General features: G+C 38.3%; 1 protein-coding gene across 2 annotated transcripts; it reads left to right on the forward strand.

Annotated features, from left to right (window-relative positions):
• Nucleotides 1–2,123: 2,123 nt before the first annotated feature.
• Nucleotides 2,124–24,694, forward strand: LOC124287435 (homeobox protein Nkx-2.2a-like). Of its 2 annotated transcripts, none has more exons than XM_046723986.1 (3): nt 2,124–2,254; nt 17,526–17,769; nt 23,408–24,694. In XM_046723986.1, exons 2-3 carry the CDS (start codon nt 17,526–17,528, stop codon nt 24,196–24,198), a joined length of 1,035 nt encoding a protein of 344 aa, XP_046579942.1. In that variant the 5' UTR covers nt 2,124–2,254; the 3' UTR covers nt 24,199–24,694. The 2 variants fall into 2 exon arrangements, with proteins under 2 accessions (XP_046579942.1, XP_046579943.1); XM_046723987.1 differs by lacking the exon at nt 2,124–2,254 and adding an exon at nt 9,909–9,990.
• The last annotated feature ends 2,881 nt before the right edge of the window (nt 24,695–27,575 follow it).

A 27,575-nucleotide genomic window follows, 5' to 3' on the forward strand; every position in this document is an offset into this window, starting at 1 on the left:
GTACAGGATGCAGACAGCATCAGACTGGCTACGATGACAGGGGTACAGGATGCAGACGGCATCAGTCTGGCTACGATGACAGGGTACAGGATGCAGAGACAGCATCAGTCTGGCTACGATGACAGGGGTACAGGATGCAGACAGCATCAGTCTGGCTACGATGACAGGGGTACAGGATGCAGACAGCATCAGACTGGCTACGATGACAGGGGTACAGGATGCAGACAGCATCAGACTGGCTACGATGACAGGGGTACAGGATGCAGACAGCATCAGACTGGCTACGATGACAGGGGTACAGGATGCAGACAGCATCAGTCTGGCTACGATGACAGGGGTACAGGATGCAGACAGCATCAGACTGGCTACGATGACAGGGGTACAGGATGCACCACGCTATGTTTCGGCAAGTAATGCCAATATGGTAAATAAAGAACTATGTTAGCTCGGTAGCTGAATAAGGGGTATGGATTTTACAGGACGGTAAGCAACAAGGACTGGTATTCCGATCACACAACAAATACAAGAGTGCATAGGAATGTATGTAGTTTCATCGGGATCGTGCATGGTGCAATACAATCTTTTCACGTAGGTTCATGTAGATACTGGTTCAATGCAGATATACTTTTGGATGAGAAAGGGTTTGGGGATTTGACAGGTACAAAACGTAAGTAAATAGATATCGAGCGGGAAGGAGCAGGTAAGATGTAGAAATGGTAGCACCACCACGGAGGCAAGCAATAGAACAGAGTTAATATTTATGGGGAAAACAGGTGGTGGCTAAGCAAGCAGGTAACACAAATACTGGCACAGTGGCAGTGCCAATTCCACCGGAAGGAGGTAGGCAAGTAGGTACTAATACTTTGTGGGTATGTACGCAAACTGGTATGAAGATGACAGGCAAGCCAGCAGATACAATAAGAGTGCCAATGTACCACTGTAAGTCAACAAGACTCAGATTCAGCAATAATGTAAATACAACGACAAGTAGATTATCAGGTTAAGTATTGATCTCAATAAGGAAGTTGAATGAAACTAAATGATAGTGTAATAATAATAATAATAATAATAATAATAATAATAAAATGACAATAAGAAATACAACATCAAGATATGCACGAATCTGTCACAAATAGGGAGGCATGTGTATGCCCTGTAAACACGCGACCACCTGGTGTTAACCCTGTATGACGGCGGTGCATTGACACATGCTCATGATGTGGTCGGGTCGTGCAGCTGCTGGAACAGCTTTCTTCACAGCATGGAAAGGGTTTTGTCGCTGGTATATACAGTAAATGTACGAGCAACGGTTACCGGGAGGCATCCAACTGATTGAGTGGACCCTTTAAATGTAACATGTATATGGTGATATACGTTGGCCGACGATTGGGTGCATTAATCTCTGAGTGTGGGTTCAACTCACTAAATGGACTCAAATAAAAACGATGACACCAAAATTGGTATTTTACTATAGAAGTGTAATTGAAAAAATAACATCAGTTACAATGTATATTTTTGCTATTAGATATGACTGTTGGGTTTTTTAGAATTCAGTTGAAAACATATATGGCTGCGGTAGAATATCTTCTTTTAAACTGAGTTTGATAACACAAGATAAATGACCGTTTTTAAGTTTGTAATGACTAATAATGTACGCTGTCATACAAAAACAAGCCACAAGTGAAGTCAGGACAGTTATCTTTAAAAAAGGTTGACATTAAATGTAAGTGCGATTCTATATGAAATCAGCTTACTCTGGTATTTGTAACAAAGATGTCACTTTGTATTATCCAGTTACGGAAATGGCCGTGTTTTTGTTCTTTGCGATGGGAAACACGACCACACATTAGCTCTGATTAATATTCACGTGTCACGAGGTCAACTATCAAGGCAGCTGACAACCAATCAAATGACAATACCCCGACGTAATAGCGTTTTAAATATTTACTCTGTCTGATAACACAAGAGGTTAGATGTAAAAGTGTACACAACTCTAATTTCACGTCGATATTTCTAATCGAATAACGTTTGCTTTTCAAACGAAGTAAGTGGCAAATTCTTCCATCGCGAGCCAGGCCGATCACGAAGTAGGCCCACATTCCATACCACAAGGCCCAGGGTAGAGCCTACCGCCAGCTATGCCCCATCCCGAAAGACAAGATCTGGGTGCCGAACGTGAAGAGAGTTGGGGGAAAACTCATACCTATATGCGTCAACTGTTTGTGTTTGGTAGACAAAGTTGACTTTTTATCAGGTAAACATGTCCATTACTCCGTTACTTTACTTCCAAGCTGAGTGTACGACCCGAGGGGACAAATGGCTACATCTAAGGGTCACAGCAACCGGCGGGCCTGATAGCGGCAGAGGGGCGCTGTGATAAACACGAATGACCTCGAGTTGAACATTATGCTGTATGTATTTAAGGGAATCGTGTGAAGTCTGCTTAGAAAATACTTGTCTGGAGAGTGGCATTGTTTTTTTATTGCTCAATGAAGTCTTAAATATGTATTACGAGTACATGTTGAGTTTTACGCCGCATTTGGCAATATTCCAGCAATAGCTCTGCGGGGGACATCAGAAATGGGTTTCACACATTGTGTCGATTTGTGTGTATTAACACATATATATATGTCTGCAGTGTGAATTAATCTCGTAGGCTGTTTCTTGCCACTTTATGATTTCAAACCGAACTAATAATATTTGCATTAATTACATATGACTCTTGTTCTGGTGTGGTTTGATCGGAGCCACAACATTTTACTTTATAACTTTGAAAAGGCTTGTGGAGGACATTGCTAGATTGACGCATCTGTGACAACAATGATGTCCGAGGCAATCCAATATTTTGTCTTGTATCAAAATGTTTTTTAACTTCCCTTTGTGTGTGTATGTGTGTGTGTGTGTGTGTGTGCGCGCGCGCGTGCGTGTGCGTGTGCGTGTGCGTGTGCGTGTGTGTGTGTGTGTGTGTGTGTGTGTGTGTGTGTGTAGCAGGTGGCACCGGTTGGACATGATACGCTAACCATTTTTGCGAACACTTGCTATTTGATGGTGAATCATAAACACATTGCAAATTGCAATCAGAGATTTCATGTGATTATGGAAATGGTGTTCTTTTCTGGACATACATTACAATATGACCAGTTAACCATTCCCATGATGCTCTATAATGTTCAGAAACAGAATCACAAAAAGAAACGTCAAGTTTGTTGATATTGACTAAATCATGGTTTCGTAACGGTAACTATAAAAACATTTCACACAGAAAATTCAATTCAACTTTTTGTGTTTCTAATTTTCTATATTTTCAGAATTTATATTATTTATTTTGGTTTCTTTTACAATCGGATCCATTCGGTGAGTGAAAGGGGATTTAATCTGTAGTTAACACTATTACCGATATATTAGGGTTAACTGTATGACATGGGGACTGATACAGACAAACTGATGGGTCACAGTTTATTTATCAGTCGTTTGACCATCCGGTATGTCTGTCATAGTGTGTTGGAACATTGAGTACTGGAATATTGAGGTGCTGGAGTTCTGAGCTGACCCGGAAGTCAACTGGAATTCAGACCGCTGGGTATTTTCAATAGTTAAAACAGTTTGTAACCGAGGGGTGTTCGAGATGTTTAAAACCTGTTGCTGTGAGCTAGATCAAGTGATTCACATGAATCAACAAACACTCGTCAGTACCGCATTGCTTTAAATCTATGAAGAGATTTATTTGTACTAATATCAAATAATACACACGTGTATATATATATATATATATATTATTCCGCAGTGACCATATGTGTCTAAAACAGCTTATATTAGTGTAGTTAGAATAACAAGTTTTTAATAATCTCTTTGTCTCCTTAATATGTAACTGTAACAACATGTAAGAACACTAATTCAGAATCTGTACCTATATCACGGTCAGACATACAAGAATTGACCTAATTAAACCACCAACCTGAACTGCGGAATGAGCCATTTACAGCTTCCGGTCTGATATGCCCCAACTAATATCCTTACCGTAAGTTGAGATGTATATGTCATGCTGAAATTTAAATAGATATGTCAAACTCAGTAAACAGACTTTCTAACCTGAACCGGATAGCGACTATTTAAATAAAGGAACTATATCACAAAACAATACCTGTATACTGAGTGCATGTTTGTAGTGCTTAAACCCAGCTGGTAACTTCACCACACAATAGGGACGGTTGTAATTCCGCGACATATGGTATTATCAAATATATAACGACGATAAGGAAGAAAGTCCGTTTACCGGATGACAACCCCAGTACGCGTGTATCGCTAAATAAATATTCTAAAACGCAGCCCGAAGCCCACGCGAATAACGCTGGCGAGCTACGTCTTACCTCAAGGCGGGACCTAACCGTTTAATTTATTATATGATTGTAATAACCCGGCTCGACCCAAGCCCTGTTGTACTTGCCAGGCGAGTTGGAAAAAGTGACGGTCCCGAATGTTTCGTTGAGAAACAAAGGTGGGGCATACCACCCTCACCAACACCCGTCTTACAGTCTCATCAAAGACTATATAATTTGCCCTTAGATAGCACCCACAATAGTTATCTGGTAGGAGAGAATGTATTGGGACGCCTGGTGCTCGACAAGCGAGTGGCCCCGAGATTACAAACTAAACGAAGAATCGCAGTGAGAACCTTGGCAAACAGTGTGGACGAGCTTGAAGTGATCAATCTCATCTTAGAGTAAGAGGCATCACAGGCCCACGAGAGCTCTTTCACTAAGCTCGAATCAATGAGAAGTCTTTATTGTACTGCTCTTGTGTACGTACAGCTAAGTTAAGTACTAGCACCTCGGGAATCTTTTAAAGAGGAGCAAATCACAACAGTTTACATTTAGATACACAAAGTGTGAGAGTTAAACCTCACTTCAACAATACTTGATGAAGGTATCAAGCATTCATACTTGATGAGACCTTAAAGGGGCTCTGTTAAGGGCAATACGTGTCATGTATTTTCTGCTGTTATAGATCTATAAAACGGACTATACCTATAGTTGTTGTTGAACAAGTGACACCGTTTTTAAAAAACTGGACGTATAGCATTTGCTGTCAAAGTGTTAAAGCGCCGAACAGATTTCTGGTATCACTTCAATAACGTGTAAGCGTGGAGATACGTGCAGATAAACACATAGAAATGTCCCCACAATACTAAACAAATAGTACATTTGATTATAATGTACTATTTTTTCTGATATCTGTAGCAATAAATGGAAAATGATAATATATTCGTACAATATATGCACTTCAAAATTGTTATCTTAGGATACGTAAGTAACGAACCTGTATATTCAAACATTTCGCATATTCTATAATATTGCAAAATAGCCGACCACATGGTACCTCGGCTGTTAATAGCCCCCTATGGCGCTAGTCATAATTCTTGTGATTCATCGAGGTGGCTTTCCCATGTGCTGGGTGTTTACTCTGGAGGCCACCATAAATCCACGTCTTTCCTCGTCTGACACATAACATATAAAGTCAATTGGGTGTTTCGCTCAGGGTACGGGGTTGTGTACATGTAGACTTTCTATAGCGTTGTGCCTCTTTTAGCCCGTTCCTTGCCACACCCTCTCTCCCTCCTGAGTTCAAGGAATGTCGAGTCGGTGAGGACGTGGTGCAGTAGTAGCCAGAGGTTGATGACAACACTGTTGAAGGTATTTGGTGTATTGTAGCATATACCTTCTGAACGTGTGTTTTGGTTACTTTTATTTGTCTAGATATAAACATAGGTATGTCATTAGTCTGTGACCCATAGGTTATCTGTTACATTTGAAAAGTTCGGTTTAATTCTCTTGTATTTGACTAGACTTGGACGTGGAATTGTTTCAGTAATGTCATATATTGTGTGGGTTCTGCTCTACAAATAATTGTAGGATATGGTGATCTGGTGTGTTATTTATAAAACAGAGATGCAGAGATATCCACCTGCTCTTCATCACCATCATCATCACCATAAGCACCATTAATGATCAATGTAATTATTATTACTGTATAATTACGATAATCATTAACCGATTCAATGCTATACAAGTTAGTTATACTACTACTGCTACTACTACTACTACTACTATGCTACTACTACTACTACTACTATATTACTACTACTACTATCCTACTACTACTACTACTATGCTACTGCTACTGCTGCTGCCACTGGAACTACTACTAATATTGGTGCATACCATTCGGACTATATTATAAGCATGAATGAATAACTCACTGTCATATAGACAAAGGTTTGGAGTATATATGGAGATGGGACTGCAACTGCGCCTGATCATATGTTGCATTCCTTGCCGTTATGACCACAGTGAAGAAGCATTACTAAGCTATCGCTTATTCATTACATACTACTTCTAAAACTATTTTGGTTTGGATCAGACTGTCTTCCAAATGTGTGTAGAAACGTGTCTGCAGATATGTAAGATGTATAATATATGTGCTTGTAAGGAGTATATCCGCATGAACGTAGTTATATTGCTTGGCAAGTACTCATGTTTCTGTCTCTTGCAACAAATGTGTCACCAAAACCACACTTTTTAATGATGTCCTATAATATTAACGTCTCTTGTTTTCAAACACGGGATGTTTGCCAAGGATATATGATCGATATCGATTTGTGATGTGATATCAATGTTGTAGGCGACGTATGACGCAATTCGGGCTCACTGTGGCCCAGGAGTGCCTCTGAGTGCATATCTGTATGAGGATTTATCCGTGCTTACAACATATGCAGATCCATGTCCAGAGTTCCTCGCAGTGCTTCAAATACTTATCAGCTTGCCTGTAGGACACGTGTACCTAATACAGGCAGATCCAGGGAGAAATCATTTGTTTGTTTTGTCCCTGGTTGAGAAGGACAGATCATTGTCTCGAACACCTGGTGTCATCACTGATTGTCAGTGATCCATTCATAAAATTTGTATCACTATTTTGAATTTTACTCGGAATTTGTTTCGGCAGATACTCGAAACTGATTATTTTCGTTTTGAATGTATTTAGAATTGTTTAATTATTGTTAATATATTTTAGATGTTGAGTAACGAATGCCAGTTGCTCTTTACGCCGATGACCCAGGTTTGGTTACCATCATAGGGAAAATGAAACCTGCTGTCTCCGTATTAAACAGCTTAAAATTGATAGGGGCGGCGTAAAACTATACTCAGTCTGGTGTTTTATTGTAGTTATGTATAAGTGTTGCGCTTGAAATTCCGTATTAGTTGGACTGTTTCTTGTGACCGAGACACAAGTAGGGCTGCTCCCAAGTGTTTAATATGTTTTGGCAACTATTCTCAGTGCCTTTTCATGCCAATTGCTTGAAAATAGATAGAATAATGTGAACAGTCATTCAATCGTAATTACAGGAAATGTCACACTTGTAGCTAGAGTTGTAACTGCTGAATATCTTCAGCGTGTTGTAATCCGGTAACACACAGCTGAATGTGTTTGTTTTACTTTTCTTTGTCTCCCTACAATCTGCATATGAAGAACTTTAGTTTCTCTGTTTCATTTTGAGAACACCCTTTCTGAAATACGTGCTAGGACAAAAGGTAGAAAAACAATAGAACACCATGTAAGATAATATACTCACAACCAACTGCAATAGTCAATACCAAGTATAGCCATGTATATGTAATATGTAGTGCTCGTGGTGGTATTCTTCTTTCACAATAAAAAAGTTTAAGCGACCAAAACTTTCCTTTATTATAAGAAATTTCCATGGTAGAGTCCGACTAGATCATATCAGGTCATGTCAAACAACACTGATTGGCGGTGTCATATACTTCTGTGCTCTGTCTCGTGGCAAATCTCACGTGTAACAGTTAAAATTGAATACCTTTCCCTTCGCCTCAAAGAAGAATGTGATTTCGCTTTCTTCAGTTTCAAAAGAATCTTCATGAATTTATGTGGGTGTAACCAGCAGGATTGGTCGCCACCCATTTAATAGAAAACATATTCGCTTAGTATGAAGGTACACGATTAAAATAAGTTTATATCTTGATAAATATTACAATTGCCATCACACATTCATCTGGGATAACCAATATTTGGTTGCACGCTTACAATCATAAGACGTTGATATTACACTTCTTCTGTATGCGGGGCGGTGGGATAGCCTAGTGGTTAGAGTGTTCGCTCGTCACGCCGAAGACCCAGGTTCGATTTCCAATGTGGGTACAATGTGTGAAGCTCATTTCTGGTGTCCCCCGACTTGATATTGCTGGAAAATTGCTAAAAGCGGCGTAAGACTAAACTCACTCACTCACTCACTCACTCTTATGTATGCGTCTCTGAAGTGTACCAATTGTACCAAGAGGTTTTCGAGAACAGGAATGTCACGTCATTGTAAAGTGATCATTGTAGAGTGATCATTGTAGAGCGATCATTGTAGAGTGATCATTGTAGAGCGATCATTGTAGAGCGATCATTGTAGAGTGATCATTGTAGATTACTTACATCAACGCTTTACCAAACTTCATTATGTATGAAAACTTCACACAGAAACTCGATCATCTTGGTCTAAACAAAGACTGAATACAAATAAGTAATGAAACCTTCTTTATTGATCCGAAGTATTGGCCGTGATGACCTCACCTACACAGGGGTATTTGTTTAGTGAGACCAGGGTTAAATGAACACACCACAAATAGACAAACACTGCTGGAAGTCTCAACAAAAGGGCTTTTACGCCAATTTAAATCAACACCTTTACTAAGATTTTTAAACCTAAGATAAAATGTGTATTTGCCGTGAAATAGAAGGGATTGGTTATATGATCTGTTCCATTTGGGCCGAGATGTGCTCAGGCACACAGCCACGGGATGGGGCGGACCTATTGGTATTCTTAGTTAGCACGGCCTGCAGTTGCCGCTAATAGCAGACCTATGTCTAATGCTACGACATCACAACGGTAATGCCGTGCCTGCCGCCGTGCAGATTTTATCTCCAAGATTTTTACATCAACTTCATTGCGCGTGCGTTCCTGGACGGTCTGTCATCGCTAATGAAACCAATGCATGCATTTCTGAAAGTAAACAAATCTAGTTCCGCGTTTAAACATGACTTTATCATCGTCGTCCTAAGTTGAAGCCACGGTCAACGACGCACGTAACAGCGACATTAACACTAAGCAAACACGGCTTACCGTAAGGAAACACCCGCCAAGCTACCCGGGCTCAGGGGCTGGCGCGACTGAACTAATGGCCGGAGAGACTCGGAAGGTTTGCTCTGTGTGAATGTGCCGAGACGAATCGTAAACTCGCTGATTGAGACGACTAAGGGCTCGCCGTCAATGATTTTAGCTTTTCACTCATACGATTGTATCTTGAGTCTGATCAAAAGCATTATTGTAGACGGCTTTTTGGTGAGAACACTCTCAACCACTTGCTCTTGGGTCGATCGTGGGGCAGAGGTATGGTCTTGTAGTACACCTAACATAAGGTTAATGGACGGGCACGGCGCCGCTTCTCCACTATAAACCTGCAATTAATTATCTAAATAAACAAAATATCCCCGAAATCACATCCAATCCCGATACATAAGTCACGGATAGCACCCTTGGTGCTAATAATTTTCTAAGTGCGCTTTATTTACAGTCTATGTTGAAGTAAAGTGGAGCTTGTTGAAGGTTAGCCTGGACCTTAAGGATCGTATTTGCTCATCACTTGTCGGACTTTGGCTTCACAGGACCCGTGTGAATAACAACCCCTTTGGGTGGCTCCGCCCCTGTCGCTTCAAACACTCGGATCTTCAGGCTAGAGAGTTCGAAGGTTAGCAAGTTATTGGTATAACTCCGCCTCGCTGGTTAGGAAGCGATCCCATGATAATAGTATGATCAAGCTAGGTATTACGACACAAACAGGCAGCACGGAGCAAGGTAGTATATCATTGTGATATTGTACTTTCACTTGGTCAGTGTAACGTTACACCGCTAACTGCTGTGATAGAAGATGTGTAAGTGTGAAACGGCGTGCTTTCAGTTTGAAGCATTCAACAGAGGAATTTAAGCGTTATATTTTGCACATAATTATAGTTCTGGAAATTAGTATGTTTGTTCTTCATGTACTATCAACGCACCTCATTATTACGATACAACACAGGGGATACTGCAGTTAAGGTAACGCCCTTGCATATAATGTTATTACATCAATATGATTGGTCTGTCAGATTAATATCAAAGTTTTCTTATCAAATAGCAACATGTCATATTATTAATTAGAGTCAATTCTCGTTATCGTACGACATCTTTGACTATGTGGTAAATAAGTTGTATTTGTATATAATAAAAAGACGCTTTCGTCATCTTAATATTTAATGCAGTAATAATAATGCTGCGAAATATAATATTATACTCATGGAAACGAATAAGGGAACACATGAAAGTACAAGAGTTCCTTTATTTATTTCCAGAATTTCACCCACAGTGCAATACATACCGTGTGAAGAAACCTGGGAAAAGAATAAAGGAACGCGTACTTTCATTTGTTCCCTAATTCGTTTCCATGAGTATATATTGATGCAGTTGTACACTACTGTATTCACTAACTTCATGTACCATGGTACATACGCTTGTATAATAGGGATACAGAAACAGAATGATAAAACTGCCTATCGTTAGTATGTAAAAATTGTAGTTCATATTGGTAATTAAAGCTAGTGGTAATAAAGTGGGTGCTTCACTCTGACAGTGGGGGTTCAGATGGAACTCAACCAAAACAAACAATAGAAACTGTACTTTACTGACATAATGTAATCCCAAATATAGCATATGTTACAATGGACATATTTAAACGGCATCGTGTATTCAGTGAAAATATTCAACAGTACTGTTACAAAGCATGTTACAACCGGCATTGTATATTTCTTTGATTGGGTATTATTTTTTCATCACGCATGTCCGTCAACTAGGACGACTTTACGACACAAACAGTTGTGTGACGATTCGTGACTTGAGAAACCACGTAAAGATGAAGGGGTCGGAATAGTGACAATGCGAGGACCTTGGGGGGCTATGTATTTTGGTTTTGTTTTTTGTTCCTGCTTTTCGTTGTTGTGGTTGTTTGTTAACGCCGCTTTCAATAATATACCGGCTGTATGACGACTGTCGGTAAATAACTGAGTATGAACCAGACAATCCTGAGACTGACATGATGAGCATCGATCTACGGAAATGGAAGACGGTAACATGCATCAACCAGGTCACAAAGCTTAACCAGCAGATTCGTTTAATGGCCTCTAACGGCAAGAACCCTGAGGACCTATATGCATATCCAGAATGACGATGGGTTAAGCGAATTATTACATATCATATTGCTACATATGGGCATGTAGTGTTTTCCTAGGTAACATTCTATTGCAGCATTATTCCCTATTTTTAGTAACAATAAACATAAACAGAACTAACCATGTCTGGTGCCCATGTCACAAATATTGAAATATAGGAATTATGCACCAGAACCTTGTTATATAATGACAGACATGTATATCATCATCCACACGACCAACACCAAGTTGCAGACATACTATGTAGTATGAATGCATACCTTATTTGAACTTTGTAAGTCATAGATGTGGGGTAAATTATCTTTTACCGATAACAATTGTAAATTCAAACGCAAATATAAGCATCATTAACATTGAAATCGATTATTACCACATGACGTCATTTGTTTACGAGTAGCACTGTATGGGGCAAGAGAACATAAGCACAGTCCTGGTCCACTATTCACATTATTCCAACCGTACTACGGCGTAAATGGGCCTGGACCAGGCAAACCCTTGATTAATACCACAGCATCGGTCCATGCAGTCCCAGTCAACTCAACCGACGAGTTCTCCACTTGGTTAATGGCAACTCGTTTTAATCAGGGCAATTATAGTTAACTGGCAACGCATTTTAATCAAGGCAATTATAGGTTACTGGCAACGCATTTTGATCCAAGCAATTATAGGTTACTGACAACTGATTTAAATCTGGGCAACTATACGTTACTGGCAACGCATTTTAATCAAGGCAATTATAGGTTACTGGCAACGCACTTTAATCAAGGCAATTATAGGTTACTGGCAACGCATTTTGATCCAAGCAATTATAGGTAACTGGCAACTCATTTTAATCAAGGCAATTATAGGTTACTGGCAACGCATTTTGATCCAAGCAATTATAGGTAACTGGCAACGGATTTAAATCTGGGCAACTATACGTGTAGGCAACGTATGTTTAATCAAGGCAATGACAGGCTACAGGCAACGTATGTTTAATCAAGGCAATTATAGGGTTACAAGGAACGCATTTTGATCCAGGCAATTGCATGTTACTGGCAATTATAGATAAGTGGCAACGCATTTTAATCAAGGCAATTAAAGGTTACTATCGATGCATTTTAATCCAGGCAATTATAGGTAACTGGCGCCGTATGTTTTATCTAGACAACTATAGGTTACTGGCAACGCATTTTACATCAGGCTATTACAGGTTACTGGCAACGCATTTTACATCAGGCTATTACAGGTTACTGGCAATTCATTTTATATCAGGCTATTACAGGTTACTGGCAACGCATTTTACATCAGGCTATTACAGGTTACTGGCAACTCATTTTATATTAAAAACTATTGTATGTTAGTCGGACAAATAATAAACCCAATACTAAACACATATATGGTATGATTAGGAATATATTCAAGGTAAATAAATATTTACGACAAAACTCTTCATGTAATCATAAGAAATCACCACCGAAAGCAGAGTTCATTGTACGATTAGCATGTGAAAACGTACTGATACTCACTAGGAATAAGTACTGATACCCGGTGTTCGCTCATGCTGAGTCAGTGGTTTACCTGACAAATCCTCTATATTCTAGACATGATTGGAAGCTTTTAGGGGTTTATATTTTAAGAAAACATGTGGGCAGATAACTCCTGGGATTACGAATTCGTCACAACCGATATTCGCGTTAACCGATGACTTAGTTGTAGTTGGTTATCCGGAATCGTCCTGTGGGTGAACCTTTCTCCCAAGTGTCTATGTCTGAGGTGGACAAAACTCAATCACAAAAAATGATGTGTGATGCTATTTTTCACTTTGACGTTTTAGTTGACAAATTGAGTGGTCGTTGTGTTTGTGAGGACAATCTCACCTGTTCGTGGACCCCGGGAATCATCACTGTTTGATACTGATTCATTAACACATGCTCAAAATATAGTCGGAATTGTACAGTCGACTCTGCCGAAATTCGTTATGGTTGTGAAAAGGGTTTTGTAACATTTAGTCAAGTCGTTTGAATGTATTATTGCTACCATTACACAAATGAACAAATCGCCTGTAGGTTTCATGTTGAATAACTGGATGATACACTGTCCTGTTTACTATGTCCACTTCTCTCGAACATATACATGTGCAAGAAAGTATTCACGACACATAACCAAGTCTATCCTTTATATATATCTTGAATAAAGTCAATACTGCCGTAGATCCAAATAATGTTGTATTGTCATAACACAAAATCGAGCGTAGTATTTTGTCCCCTTAAGAAACATTGTCAATGCTGGATTGTCGTCGAGTCTAATATACAGCTCCTCATTCGACGACATGCTTGTGCAAAAATGTATTGTCATGAGAAATGACTCAACGAATAGAAAAGCACATCGCAGAACATTAGTATTCCCAAACACCAACAAGCATGTGCCATGTGCCTTGTACATGTGTATATCGACAAGGGTGGCTTATTCGCCTCCAAAACACGTATACACCTGTCTAGGTACCTTTCTGCACGGAAAATATAATATTGACATTTGTTTCTCAAAAACACACGAGTTTGTTTGAAACCGTACGTACACTCGCTCGCGTTTATCTGTTGTTGGTTATGCAGCCAGATTGACAAAATTACCTCTTAGAGACATTTATAGAGTACTTAAAGATCTCACTACTTCATTTACTTAATATATTGTGAGTCAAGCATATATTTGTTTATGTGAAACTCTATAATCGACTATCTTATTTGCTTATGATTAAATGCTATAATTACTCATTCTCCGAGAGTAGTCTCTTCATACCGCCAATAATGCTGACCATGATTTATGTGATAACATAAATATAACACTCTGATTTAAACCAGCGCATCAAATAACCCTTATATCGTCTGGTTTTATTGATACTATATATTTACCCTCTTTATAATAACTGATAATACTGTCTCTTAAGGCGTCTCGGCCAGCAAAAGATCTAGGTTATAACGGACATTGACACACTCAGAATAAAATTATTATTATTGTAAAATTATCAGTAAGATATTCAACTATATTTACCAGTGGAAAGTGTAATCAAAATTAGATTATTGTTCTAATAGAAGCGTAATAGAAAAATACATTTGTAACTCATATTTTCCTTTAAGGTATGAAATGATTCCGTATAAGATTGAACAATATACATGTGTTTTAATTTAATATCATGACAACCAGAGGCTAAAGTTTGACCTTTACTGGGAGGTTTCACGCCTCATTCAACACTGGAACTTACACGTTAACGTGTGTGAATACTACGGGAAGATAAAGGCATGAGCACATTATGCCATCACTGATTCGTACTGTCCTGTTCATCACATCACTGTTTTGCAACTAACCTTTCATACTCCTATAGTCGAAATGGATATTCTCTATTGTGGAGTTTTAAATATACTGGTACTTAAAAAAATGACGATCACATGTACATATTCACTCAACATGCAGCTTTCGGGGGGAAGGATGTGATAATGTGTCTAGTCCACCCGCTCCGTAGCTAAAGCAAAGGTATTTCAAATGTAAAGACGTTAGAGTGATTATATAAATGTATTTTTGTGTCTATACCTCCAAATATGTTTAATATGTGCCACTAGACTTGATGTGTTTTAAACGCGGTTTATTGTGTTTACTATTCATTTCAATGTCTTTTGGATTCTGGAAACTCAAACCTCATTATTGGAGAAAGCGTGGTGCATATGTTGAATGGTAAAAAGTGGATAGTGAATCGTATTACAACGTGATGGACGCGCCATTGATTCAGACCAACACATGGCGCAGTGTAGTATCTTTCCCGATCAACTCGTCAAACATACTGGCATACTGATCTGGTAGAGACCGGTCTTCTCAATACACCTCTTCATGGCATGCATGAACACCTGGTGTCATCTCCATGTAATAGTCATGATAAATACATGCAAATCATATATTTGCAATCGCAAAATGGACTATGATTTTAGTTAAAAGTTCTTACGAAAAATAATAGACTGTTCCTAAATAATGATCATATTTGTAACTTTCTTATGTTAAAAGAATTGTAATTATTGGATGCTTCGACCCACCAGTCCCCCTTCCCCCCTTAATGTTGATGTTCCAAAATCTTTCCAAACAAAAACAATATATTTACAGATGCAATCCTACCAAAGAACATATCTTGACATTGGCAAGTGTTAATCAATAAGTCTGTTTATAGTATCAGCATCAAATCTATTAGATTGTAGTTTCATTGCTGTATGTGTACTAAAAAACACTAATGAAATTGTTTTAAAGTAAAGAAATAGAAACAGAAATGAGCAGCAATGGCATATTACATACCTGCACATGTAAGCATCATGCATACCGCTGATGAGTTACAACAGATACCAATAAAGATAATGTGTTCCTCACAACTTGCGTTGTTTGCATAAATATAGCTTTGAGAAATATTTATGTTCCAATACTCTTCATGATCCATAAATGACAATGGAAATGAAAATTAAATCAAGTTAGAATTTAGACGGAATTGATCGGTATGCAAAACACATTTCCTAAACTTGAAGTAGAATATGAAAGCTGAGTTATTAGTTTTAACATATATGACACACCAGGGAAAAGATGAATAGTGGTTCATGTGCCTTTATCGTGTCGTGTTTGAGTTCTCTAACGGAATATTTTCGCTATGTCTCCGGACATGCTTAATGTGTATAATGTCAATTGTTTGTGTCTAAGACACACATGAAGGTAGGCTTACCGAGCGGCAGAAATATGGTTAATTTTACCTTCTGCACTTGAAGAAAATTGATATTTTTATACAGGCTAGGAGATCGGTGGAACTGACGTCCGCACAAACAAATAAACACCATAAAGCTTTGCCTAGCAGGGAGTTGATCTACCTTTACAGGTGTAAATACAATAATTATATAAAATACTTAAAGTAGTAAATACAGGTCTGAAATAGATGGCAACATGAACAATATCCGATCATTTTACGAATATTCTCCAGTGTAGCCGTTATATATGATCCAGTAAGAGGCGTACTTTTAACCACACTTAAACCAAGTCGTTGTATACACCATGAACATTTTCCGTCACGACATATTCATCCCTGTACTGTGAATTACACCAATTTTCTACTAAACGCATTTCACTTTTTGAAAATATCTGCTGTTAATTATAGAATTAGAAATATATATTAAATATTAATTCTATCAGTTACATTCCCGAATACATGTGAACCTGTAATATACAGCAACACGGACACATTGTTTTGAATTTTCTAAATAACGTGAGGAAAAGAAAGTGTTCAGTCAGTTTAAAAGTGGAAAGAGTAAAACTTAAATGGCTACACATTTTAAACAATAAACAGTCCTGCTTCCTTGATATGTTCGGAACGCCTTCTCGAAGAACCGAAAAACAGAATCTAAGACCGCGTATGAGCAATAAATATTATTTTTCTAGCTTCTCCGGTCTCCTTTAATTTCTTTTGTTTAAAATGTTTTAGAGGTAAATAATGGCTGTTTCTAATGGTTATGAAAGGAGCAGCAATGTTATATGCATCTTAAGAGGTGCTTGTTTATGAAAGTGTCCCCCCTAGAGTACTTATACCCTCAGCATCTTGTCAAACTCTTGACGATAATGACTTGCATTGGTTTCGCGATCTTGACTCAGAGCTCAGAATGAGCACCGCAGCAGGCTACCCTTCCCGACTCCTCATGTCAAATAATCCCTCGCAAATCAAAATTAAGCTATTTCTGAAGTGTTGAAAGATTATGTAAGTAAAGCTTGGGCAAGGCTGTCGATTATAAGAGACAAAACAGTGATTGCAGTGTCGCGCACGATGCGATGACTTCTGAAAAGAAATGGACCAGAGGACTTCGTGGAGAAATTGCCTGGAAGAGAAGCCTATTCATTGATCTCTCCAAGTTCAATCATTCATTTCACTTAAAATTATTGATGCCTGGCTGGCCAGGACCACACCTGAGAGCTGTCAGTCAGGAAGAAAGGACACGCCTTTATATCCAACCCCACCAATCACGGCGCAGAGATTGGGTTAAGTGGGCGGGGTTAATCGTTGAAGGGCTAGGAGCCTACCGCCGTGTGAAGAACAAAATATGATAGTGTGTTGTGAAGCCGGCTATATCACTTGACTGGTTCCTTTATGTAATGGTAGATCGGGTAGAACGACTCCAGCCGTTGTAGAAGACGTTTACACACAACTCGTATTATTGCAGATGGAGAGCGATCTAGATATGCATGCAGCCAAATCCGCCAATTTCTCCGTGACGGCCTTACTAGATCTCCCTGAGGGGGGCAAGATCACCGCCTGTACAAGCCCCAGGGTGGAGGGTGAGGGTCTTGACCTCACCACGACAGCCTCGGTTCCTACCCTCAGCAGCGTTCCACCCGCATATTATGACAATTCGGATAATCCATATACCCGATGGCTTCAGACAAACGAAAACATCCACTACACAGGTACGTGAATCTACCCCTATCTCCTCTGTACTGATATTCCTACCCGTCAATATCTTTAACTGCGTGGCCGGGTGTTTATCGGGTGGAAAAGCAACGCGGATATAATAGGCTCAATTGAAAGGTTCTCTTTCGAAACTGCCGTCACACTGCTAGAATACTGTTTAACACTCGACAAACTAGAACTCACACAGTACAAAGTTGAAGTTTCAAACATGAAAGAAACAGCCCTATGAAAAAATTCAATTTGACACGAATAATTTAGTAAAGCATTTGCTTCCCGAAGTGTCTTTCTTAACATGTGTTTCTCCAAATTTTACTTAAAGTTCATATTTTACTTAAGTTACAAACTATTTTTCTATCATAATGTATTCCTGACACCTCTTTGAAATAAACAGAACACAGCAAGAATCGAGGATTAAAACTCCAATGTACGAGAAAGGTAAATTGGACATATTGAACACATTTATCCTAACCTATTTTCTCTAGAGTTTGATCTATTTGTAGTCAGATACTATGATAAGTAAGTGTAGTATCTCTCCTTGATGTAAGTTAACCTCTCCATCAAATCTTACAGAACACTTGAGACAGGGTAAGCTCTTGAATCACTTTACACGGGCCAAGTCAAACAGAACGCACCTTAAGAACCTTCAAGTTGTAAACATGTAAGTGTGTAGGGAAGATGTTTTTAATTCTTCAAATTTAATGAAAGGAATTTACCTCAGGAAATATTTCTAGTTTTGACGGCATATGCGTTTTGAATATCCGCTGAGAGATAACACAACACAAATAAGCCATTGCAAAAATATCAATAGATAGACGAATTAAGGAAAAGTGAAAAGTTTAACACACCTCTACATGTATTTAAATATGTTCCTTTATCCATAAAGACATACGCATCAGCGTGTGGTATAAAATCATAGTGCCACTCTTCTACATTGTTTATCCGGATACAAATGCTATATTTGATATCAAGGAACGGATTTGCACCTGCGTATGAAAATAACTAGTTTGATAGCAAATTCAGAAGCACGTTTCCAAACACAGATGATTATCTCTGAAAGCGGATCTGTCATAGATTATTACGAAGCGAGCACAAATTTCACACCAGACATCAATAAAGTTATTGTAAGACTATAAATCCTTTTAAATGGTCATCGATTTGCTCGCAGACTTTTAACTGGATTATCGCTTAATTTCGATTGCACACCTAACGGGTCAATAATCTGTGCACGTGCAGTTTGGCGTGTGTTCCCGCATGGTGTCAGTTTGATGCTAAAAGGCATTCTCTTGCATGTTTGTATTAAACTAAAAATTGATTTCATTTTTCCTCTTGAGAAATGTAACATTTTCTTTATCCGGTTTTGCTTTTAGAATTTTGAGTAGATCGTGCACATGTCTTATGAGAATAATTTAGAGTATTATATGATTCCGTGGAACGCTATCCGCCATTTAACTTTAAGATGTAGAAATGATAATGGGTATAATCACATGATAATAAATACATGTGTACGCCAATTCTAAAGCAAATTATCATCTTGTGTAAATATCATTTCACCTATTACCGAGCATCAGGTACCGTCACCATTTGAAAGTGATTCATAAACACATGTTTATAATATAGTTGGCACCTTACAACGAACTCTGGCTTTAGTATAGACTTATTATGGTTATAGAAATGTTTTTCTTCGTGTTTGACTAACCAACAATCTCCAATCTGTTAAAATCTTACTAAAAACAAGAATCAGAACAATCGTTTCCATCAATTTGCTTTGTTTTTTTGTATACTAATTAATGTGCTTCTTCTAATCTCAACTACATTTTTATGATCGACATAAAAGGTAACTCTCCTTCTACCCATGTGTATGTTTGAGAAGTAAGAGTAACTTCCGCAAGTGAACAAAGAAAATTGTGAGACGCTATATTACCCCAGCCCTACTAATGTTAATATAACGCTTGTTGTAGCTGTTCGTTATGTGAAGTGGTATTATAGAATACTTTGATGGTTGGAGATATTGCATGGGATGTTAGTGTTTAAAGGTTTGCACAGCAGACTCGATGTGTGTTTTGTATCAGGCAAATAAAACTGAACCTGAGCCAGATTCTATATTAAGTGCCAGTGTTCATAAATCATGAAATGTAACTGTTCATCAGCACATAAAGCTACTAGAACAATATCCTCACCAAACTACATAGTACATATAAGTCAACAGTACTGGTTCAGAATGTGTCTATTGTGTCTCATTTATGGTATATATGGTCATCATAATTTAAGTATAATAATAATTTCAATTAATCTGTTACTTTTACAGTAGTTGTATATGTACTGACATATTCTATTTAAAAGCTGATTGAAAACTAATCAACAATACAGCCACAAAACACGAACAAGAACTTCATACACATAGAAAATGTTTCTCTTGAGAATGGTAAATTGCAAATCGATTGACCAAAACAACACCTTACCTTGACATTCGTGTAAATTTCATCTTAACTCCCAAATTTGAAATTAATCATGCTCATCATAGCGTAGAAACTCTCTCTGAGCTTGAGTTTCAATGGCAAACATTCACAAGTCAACTATAAGTATTGCTTTTATGAAAAGAAACACAAGTGTCAAGTTTTGTCCCACAGTTTGAAAGGTTCCCCACAAAGGCTGGCTCACAATCCAGCGTGGACCCCCAGCTATCTATATGCTGACATGAAGATACAATTATATGCCTCGGGGGATATGTTGCTATTGTACTAGGTGATTTCACGGGACAACTCGATTTGTGTGAGCCTCATTGGTTTGACCTTAAAGTCACTTGATATTCACTTCAGTTTGGCACCAGAGCCAATGTGAGGCTTAGAACACTTCAAGAACACACTTTCATCATACAGTGTTAGGAATGCTATTTACTGCCGTACACTATGCAGGATTTCTTTAAAGTAGATATTTCATGTACATGAAAGGTACACGCCATAATTGAAATCCATACAGCGGTTCCCCAATGCCACTTTGTGTATATGTCTTGTAGTACCTACACCGACACAGTAGTGCACATGGAATGCAAATTTGACTCTACATCTTAACTTATAGTTCTATAGGGAAATAACACAACTGTTTCACATGATTCAGTGTATACCCTTTACACAAACAAATCTTTACGTGGTCATTTCTTCAACTAATGCTTGTCTGTTGTATGTTTTCCATTTTTTGTCGCTTTACCAACTGGATAAAAACCACAAAAACAGTGAACACAGTATTTGTAACACATCTACAAATAAATTACTTTTGTCCTTTCTTTGGACTTAAATTTAAGGTAATTTCACAAAGTTACCTCCATGGTAATACGTGCTTCGTTTGATGACAGTTATCAGAAAGTTGCCATACATTCTCTGTACAACATGGTAGTGATGTAGAAATAGTATCGACTTCATAATAGAATAAAACGGTGTGATATGCATGCTGTATTTATCAGATAAAAGCTATAATTACGCACGCTTAAAGGTATCTAAGGGACCTCACTTCCTGTCCCCTATTGTCTTCGGGTCGATAGGCGCCCCAAGGGCACGGCAATTATCAATTAGGATCGAGGTTTCAGATAAAATACAGATTACACAGCAATATTGTCCCGCGAATGAACATAACTCATCGTAAAAGTGTGAAATTACACATGGCTATGAATGTGTACATCACCGTAAAGCTGATTTTAATTTCTCAATATTGTCAATAACTAACTATTGATCTGCGATTGCTTCCATGAACACAAAGTGAGACCTCTGGTTCAGTTGCAATTGTTCAAGACATGGTTATCTAAAGAAATTGTTTTAAGTGGATTTCTGTAACTGTCTTCATAGTGATGTAATTGAAATCCGAACTTATTTAATAGTGTATTGCTTCATAAATATTGAGATATTTCATAGACTAAAATGTATTAAATATACCTTGAAACACTGATATATTTCCATTATAAAACATTACTGAAACAGCATTATTACAGACGGGTCACCAGGAAATATACTTCATATGGTATTAGCTGTTATGGAAATCAGACCAACGTCAAAGGATAAATAACATGATTAAATTATTGAATAATTTGCACAAATCAATAGTATCTTAAATAGAAGAGAAGAAAACGTAATAGTTTTAAACTCAAAGTGCGTGTATTATGCATTCTGACAAATTCGAAGTATATGTTAACGCAATAGGAATATACATGTAATAAATGTTTTAAATAATAAATATACCTGAAAGAGAGTGTGTGTGTACGCGCACCTGTGTGTGCAATGTATAGAATATATATACATGTATAGACTTTAAGTCTGCAAATAAGGTTTCGCAATGAAATGTTTCGCACAATTTATAGTACAATATGTTTTCAAAACATATTTCATGTACGTCCTTCAATGTATACACATATGTAAGCGAGGTGTTTTATGATTCACTCTACAATAGTCCTGAATTGATTCCAAGGGTACATTAGAGTAATATGTCCCAAATGGACCCTGTGTTTATTTCGTAAATTAAAATAACCGTGTTCATTTTGTGTTTGTTCATTCTAAGCTCGGTGGGGACGGGCTTGTGGTATATCAGTAAAAATTAAAGACTTTGCCAATGTTAAAATCTTTGCTGTTGGGATTTTTGCGTTTTTGAAGTTGGTACGAGATCATATATCTATGTAAATTTCATACAATACCTTATCTTCAAAATCTATCTTAATTGACTTTTACATATTGTAGTAATATTCTGTCTGTTATATAGAACCATTTATACACATACAATTTGCAAATGTGCGAAAAGTTAAAACTGTGAATAATTACTATAACCAAGTGACAACAAGAACATGATGTTTTACGTCTTTGAAAGACAACTGTAGTGACAGTATACAATATATAATTATATGTATGTACATATATATTTATTTTACTTTAAGGTTCTATTTATAGGAACCTATATGTGGAACAATATTGATTATATCAAAGTGGTGTATCAATTATATCTTAGACAAATTATTTGAGATTTTGTTTCTGAGTGACGATAAAAGTGTACTAATTTATCGTTTAAATGTACAACATCAAAATAAATATGACCTTCACAAATATGAACTTCCCATTCCCAGTTATAATCGCAAAAGTCTCAGATCCGTTTATCCCTTTTCTTAAAATGGTAATAATGTTGATATAGTGTGTTTTAATGATATGTATGAGCAGCTTTTGGTCCAAAATAATAAATAAAGAATAAATAAATTTTTTATAAAAAACGGGTCATGTTACCAAACAGTTAAAAGGAGATTGGTGTAGGTCATGAGATATAACAAAATATATTACCCAATAATTATACAATGTAAATGTCATTATTTGGACTCAGTGGACACTACTTTATCGATTTATCCTAAGAGAAAACAAACACGTCGGTTGAGAGTATACTATCACCAGTAAATGTATATCGTGTACCCGCTGGCCTTTGGGTTACCCTTGGCCATGGTAATTTATATTCTGTACGTACATCCCGTTGTTATCATAGACAAGGCAAAGTTGAAGTAGAACCCTCCAAGTGCACCCCGACCTCAAACAAAAAGTATTACGTATAAAGTAACTTGAAGGGGTCTGTTAACAAAAAGATTATCTATTTCTGAAAAGTTGTTATTTGTTTTAGGAATACCGGCCAACAGCGTGACAAGTTCCAACGGAGACCTGTCACAGCACGATAGCGACAGTCACGTGAGCTCTCCTGGCAAGAGCGCAGACTCACTAAAGCAGGAACCGGAAGAGTCCGACAGTGATGATGAAAAGGGCAAAGATGATGATGAATCAGGTTCCGGTCCAACCGGAAATGGAGATCCACCTAAGAAAAGGAAACGACGAGTGTTATTTTCAAAGGCTCAGACATATGAGCTGGAGAGGCGATTCCGCCAGCAGCGCTACCTGTCTGCGCCAGAAAGAGAACACCTTGCAAGTATAATTAGACTGACGCCAACTCAAGTGAAAATATGGTTCCAGAATCACCGTTATAAGTTGAAGCGAGCGCGACAAGAGAAGGGTCTGAGTGACCTCAACCCTCTCCCGTCACCACGTCGTGTAGCCGTCCCTGTCCTTGTCAAAGATGGCATCCCATGTCAAAGGACAAGTGTCAATGCTCCACTAGTCAAATCACAGGACCATATGTCCATGCAACACAACCTCAATGGCATGGGTATGTCCCTAAACAATGGACTGAACCACGCAAACTCGCTAGGTATGAACCACTCTATGAGCTCCTATCCGTCCATGGCAAATCCAAGCACTTTGTCCAACTCCAATATGAACATGAACATGAGTTGTGCATACAGTATGAGTTCAATGGGATCAATGAATTCAATGAATCTGAATGTACCCAATGTGAACAATATGAACGTGTTGCCTGGTTACAGTCATCCACTAATGCAACCACAAACGCGTTGGTGGTGACACACTCTTTTTCACAATCGTGCCTTACCTTCACCTTAGACAACAGGTCTAAGGTCATATTCAGGCCTTGAGGCCTAGCCCGGGCCTCCATAAGACTTTCCTTGGGTGCACGGACTGCACAATGGTCCATGCGAATGTTTGAAATGTTGATATGGACAGATGTCATTCTACTACACTGAAGGTGTGTTCTACGAGGCAGAAAGTCACAAGCAACCAGACATTGGACTGAATGTATACTTCATCTCCTTATTTGTATTTATTCCACTCTTGAAAGTCATGTGTCATGTTATGCAGAATCTGAAGTTATATTAAGGTCCTACACGCCTAATGATATCTGATAATTTGCTCTGATTATAACTAGAATCGTGCAGAAGACGAACGGCTGTTTTCGCCCAGGATATATGTCTCACCTTGTTCTGCACCGGTATACGTACCTAATTCATCTTACTCATTTCCTCTTCAAAAGATCTCTGTGACAATAAAATTGTCTATTCAAGCATTGGAACATTACGTTTATCATTTTATGTTTTGCCGCTTAGACGTGCCACAGTTTCAATCTACACATCACACACATTACAACACGCATTATACATAAATATGACTCTATAATAGTAATACATAGTAGTTTTACCTATGATGGAATACAGTTAAAAACAAATTATATACACAGCTCCATTTGTACAGAATCTAGAGATATTCGTCCAGTAAAGAAACTTTGAGTAGCCAACTTATACAATGAATACATGATTCAACTGAATTGAACAAACTGAATTAGCAACTGTTATATAACAATAATGAAAGTAATTAAACTCGCATTCTGTCAAATATACTTAAAGTTAAGGACAAGCACTACGTCTTTGATATTACTTAAGTTAATCTAATAATAGTTTATTGTCATGTTAAAGAATCGGGTGGTCCTTAATGATTTTAGCAGTATGGCTATGCATTTAAAAATTCAAAAGTAGGCTTTGTAAATTGTAGTGTAGGTTATTGACAAAAGTAAGATTTTATTTTTAAATTTACTGTCTTTATACATGCGCAAGCCTTTGTCTATTATGACACTGACCTCTGGTGACAGGATGTGGACAACCAGGGGAGGTAATCGAGATAAGATAACACCCCGTCTGCCCACAGCGCGACTTACAATTTGCTGATTTCGCTATCAAGTTGTCATGGCGTTTGTCTGATAAATCACTTTATTGGCCCATCCAGATCTAATCCCGCTGACAGCATGGCCTCCTGCACTGTTTATTACGCACACAGGCTCCCTCGATAATTCTACATCTTCCAGGTCGACCTCACTTGGGTGGCTTAAAGTAAATCTACCTGCTGTGCGATCTAACAAACCATTATGTTCGGCCCGATGGTGCTCTTTGATTCTCAAATCAGAAAATTGCTTAATTATAGTAAGAATAGCAAGGTGAAAGGGCATCGTTCACCAGTGTTTTATCGGCCATGGTGCGAACGGTCTCACTTCATTAGCAAAGTGCCTCCGGCAACGACCCGACACATTCCAGTTTACCTTCATCTTCATTTTGCTTTGCCTGATTGAAGAAAAACGGTATCGTAATAACTTAATCAATGATAGAGAATGTCCACATTCCTGCACCATTGAAGGAAGGGGTGAAGCGGAGTTTGGACAGGTAGATAAATATTTCCAAACTTTGGTCATCTGAATGGGAAGACTTCATTCACAACACTCCTTAGTAGTTTTAAAGAAGACCTAGACAAAGACACGATAAATTCAATTAAAAGTTAGTGACATAACCATTGTCATATTCATAAGAATTCCCTGCTAAGATCGTCTTTCAAAAGTTTGCATAGAATGTACATTACATCTTTGAAGTTTGCCAGAACTAGACATCACATTTTGGAACCTTCAAGCTGAAAAACACGTGTATCTTTTCAATCTCTCCACAATTACTTAAGATTTAGTTTAAGTACTCCTGAATTCTCAAATCTGAAACATAACAAAACCCAATGCAGTAAACTATTTAAATACTTTAATTTCAGGTCTATGTCAGGTATTTTTAGGGATCAACGTTTTTCTCATGTAACGCCTCGCCGTAAGGTCAAAACGGGATGGACCTTTAAATCCGGCTGTCAGTAAAATCATTGTGTTCTTATTCAGATGAGTGTCACAACCGATTGCATCTGTCCGTCACGCCGTTTACCTGAATCGAGTTAATTCTTTTCAGCTTAATCCCTGCATCGAATCGTTAAGCCCAACCTGAACGTGTTAAACAATATGTGATAATGTTAAACTAATGAACCTCACAGAGTCAGTGGTCAACTACCTTTACCCCAATCTGGTCTGATAAGACAACTGTAATCCACCCTTCCCCGTGTTATCCAAACAGAAATTGAACCCGCCAGCCAGGTCAGTCTACGTGATCAGACATTCATGGACCTAATTTCCATGACCGATTGTCCGATATAATTGCATTTCTTCCATTGTGTGTCTGTCGAGCGCTTCCTCCCTGTGCCCTCGCACACGCGGCATCTTTGCTTCTCCTGCCTACTGGCAGACGACATCGGGCAGACGACAATCACTCACCTCTAATACAGACAAAAAGCAATGGTCGAACCTTGCCATTACTAACAGAGTCTCATGTCATTCTCCATACAACTTATCTACCGTTCACTAACACGTGTTTAGTTTTCGGTGTCAACAATGGGGCGACAGCACATTAGTGCAACCAAACGACAATTGTATGATGTGCAAACATGGGTAGAGTAGCTGTGTGACTTGCCTATTGCGGGGTAATGAGCAGTGTTGATAGCTCTCGGGTTGCTGAAAGACCCTTTTAATCGTCTCTTCCATTAAAGCGGGACAATGGCGACATCTAATGAGAGTGTATCAATCTGAGTCCGCCATGACTGCCGGTGCCACCACTCTCTCGGGTTTCTGTCTGTCCTTAAATTGAATCATCTGACAAATAGAAAACATGCGCCAAACGATTTATTTGACAGAATCAAATGTGAATCACGTATTGCATTTGAAAGCAAGAGTCATGTAGAACACGTCGATGTATTGTGTGATTGAAGGACTGTTGTTTATAGTGTTGACAGCGATCCCTTTGCTTTATTTGTTGCTGAGATTACGTCGTCACGAGTTGATGCTTGATTTGAACCACAGTCCATTTTGATTAGGAGTAGGTGTACTCAGTCAACGGTGTATATGGCGTAATATCTGCATCTGCATACACGCCTAGTTTCTCCATATGGTGACAATTGTATTCTGTGTGTTTGTAATCTCCATTCAAATGAAACAATCAAGAATGAAAATGAATGCTGCTGACTGAGACTTAAAATGAAATCACCTATGGGTAATGTGTTTTGAACGTGCTTTTAGAGGAGGTATATACATCGGTATG

The sequence above is a fragment of the Haliotis rubra genome, unplaced genomic scaffold (genome assembly GCF_003918875.1).
Source record: "Haliotis rubra isolate DU_JTF1 unplaced genomic scaffold, ASM391887v1 Scf40, whole genome shotgun sequence".
NCBI classification, from domain to species: Eukaryota; Metazoa; Mollusca; class Gastropoda; order Lepetellida; family Haliotidae; genus Haliotis; species Haliotis rubra.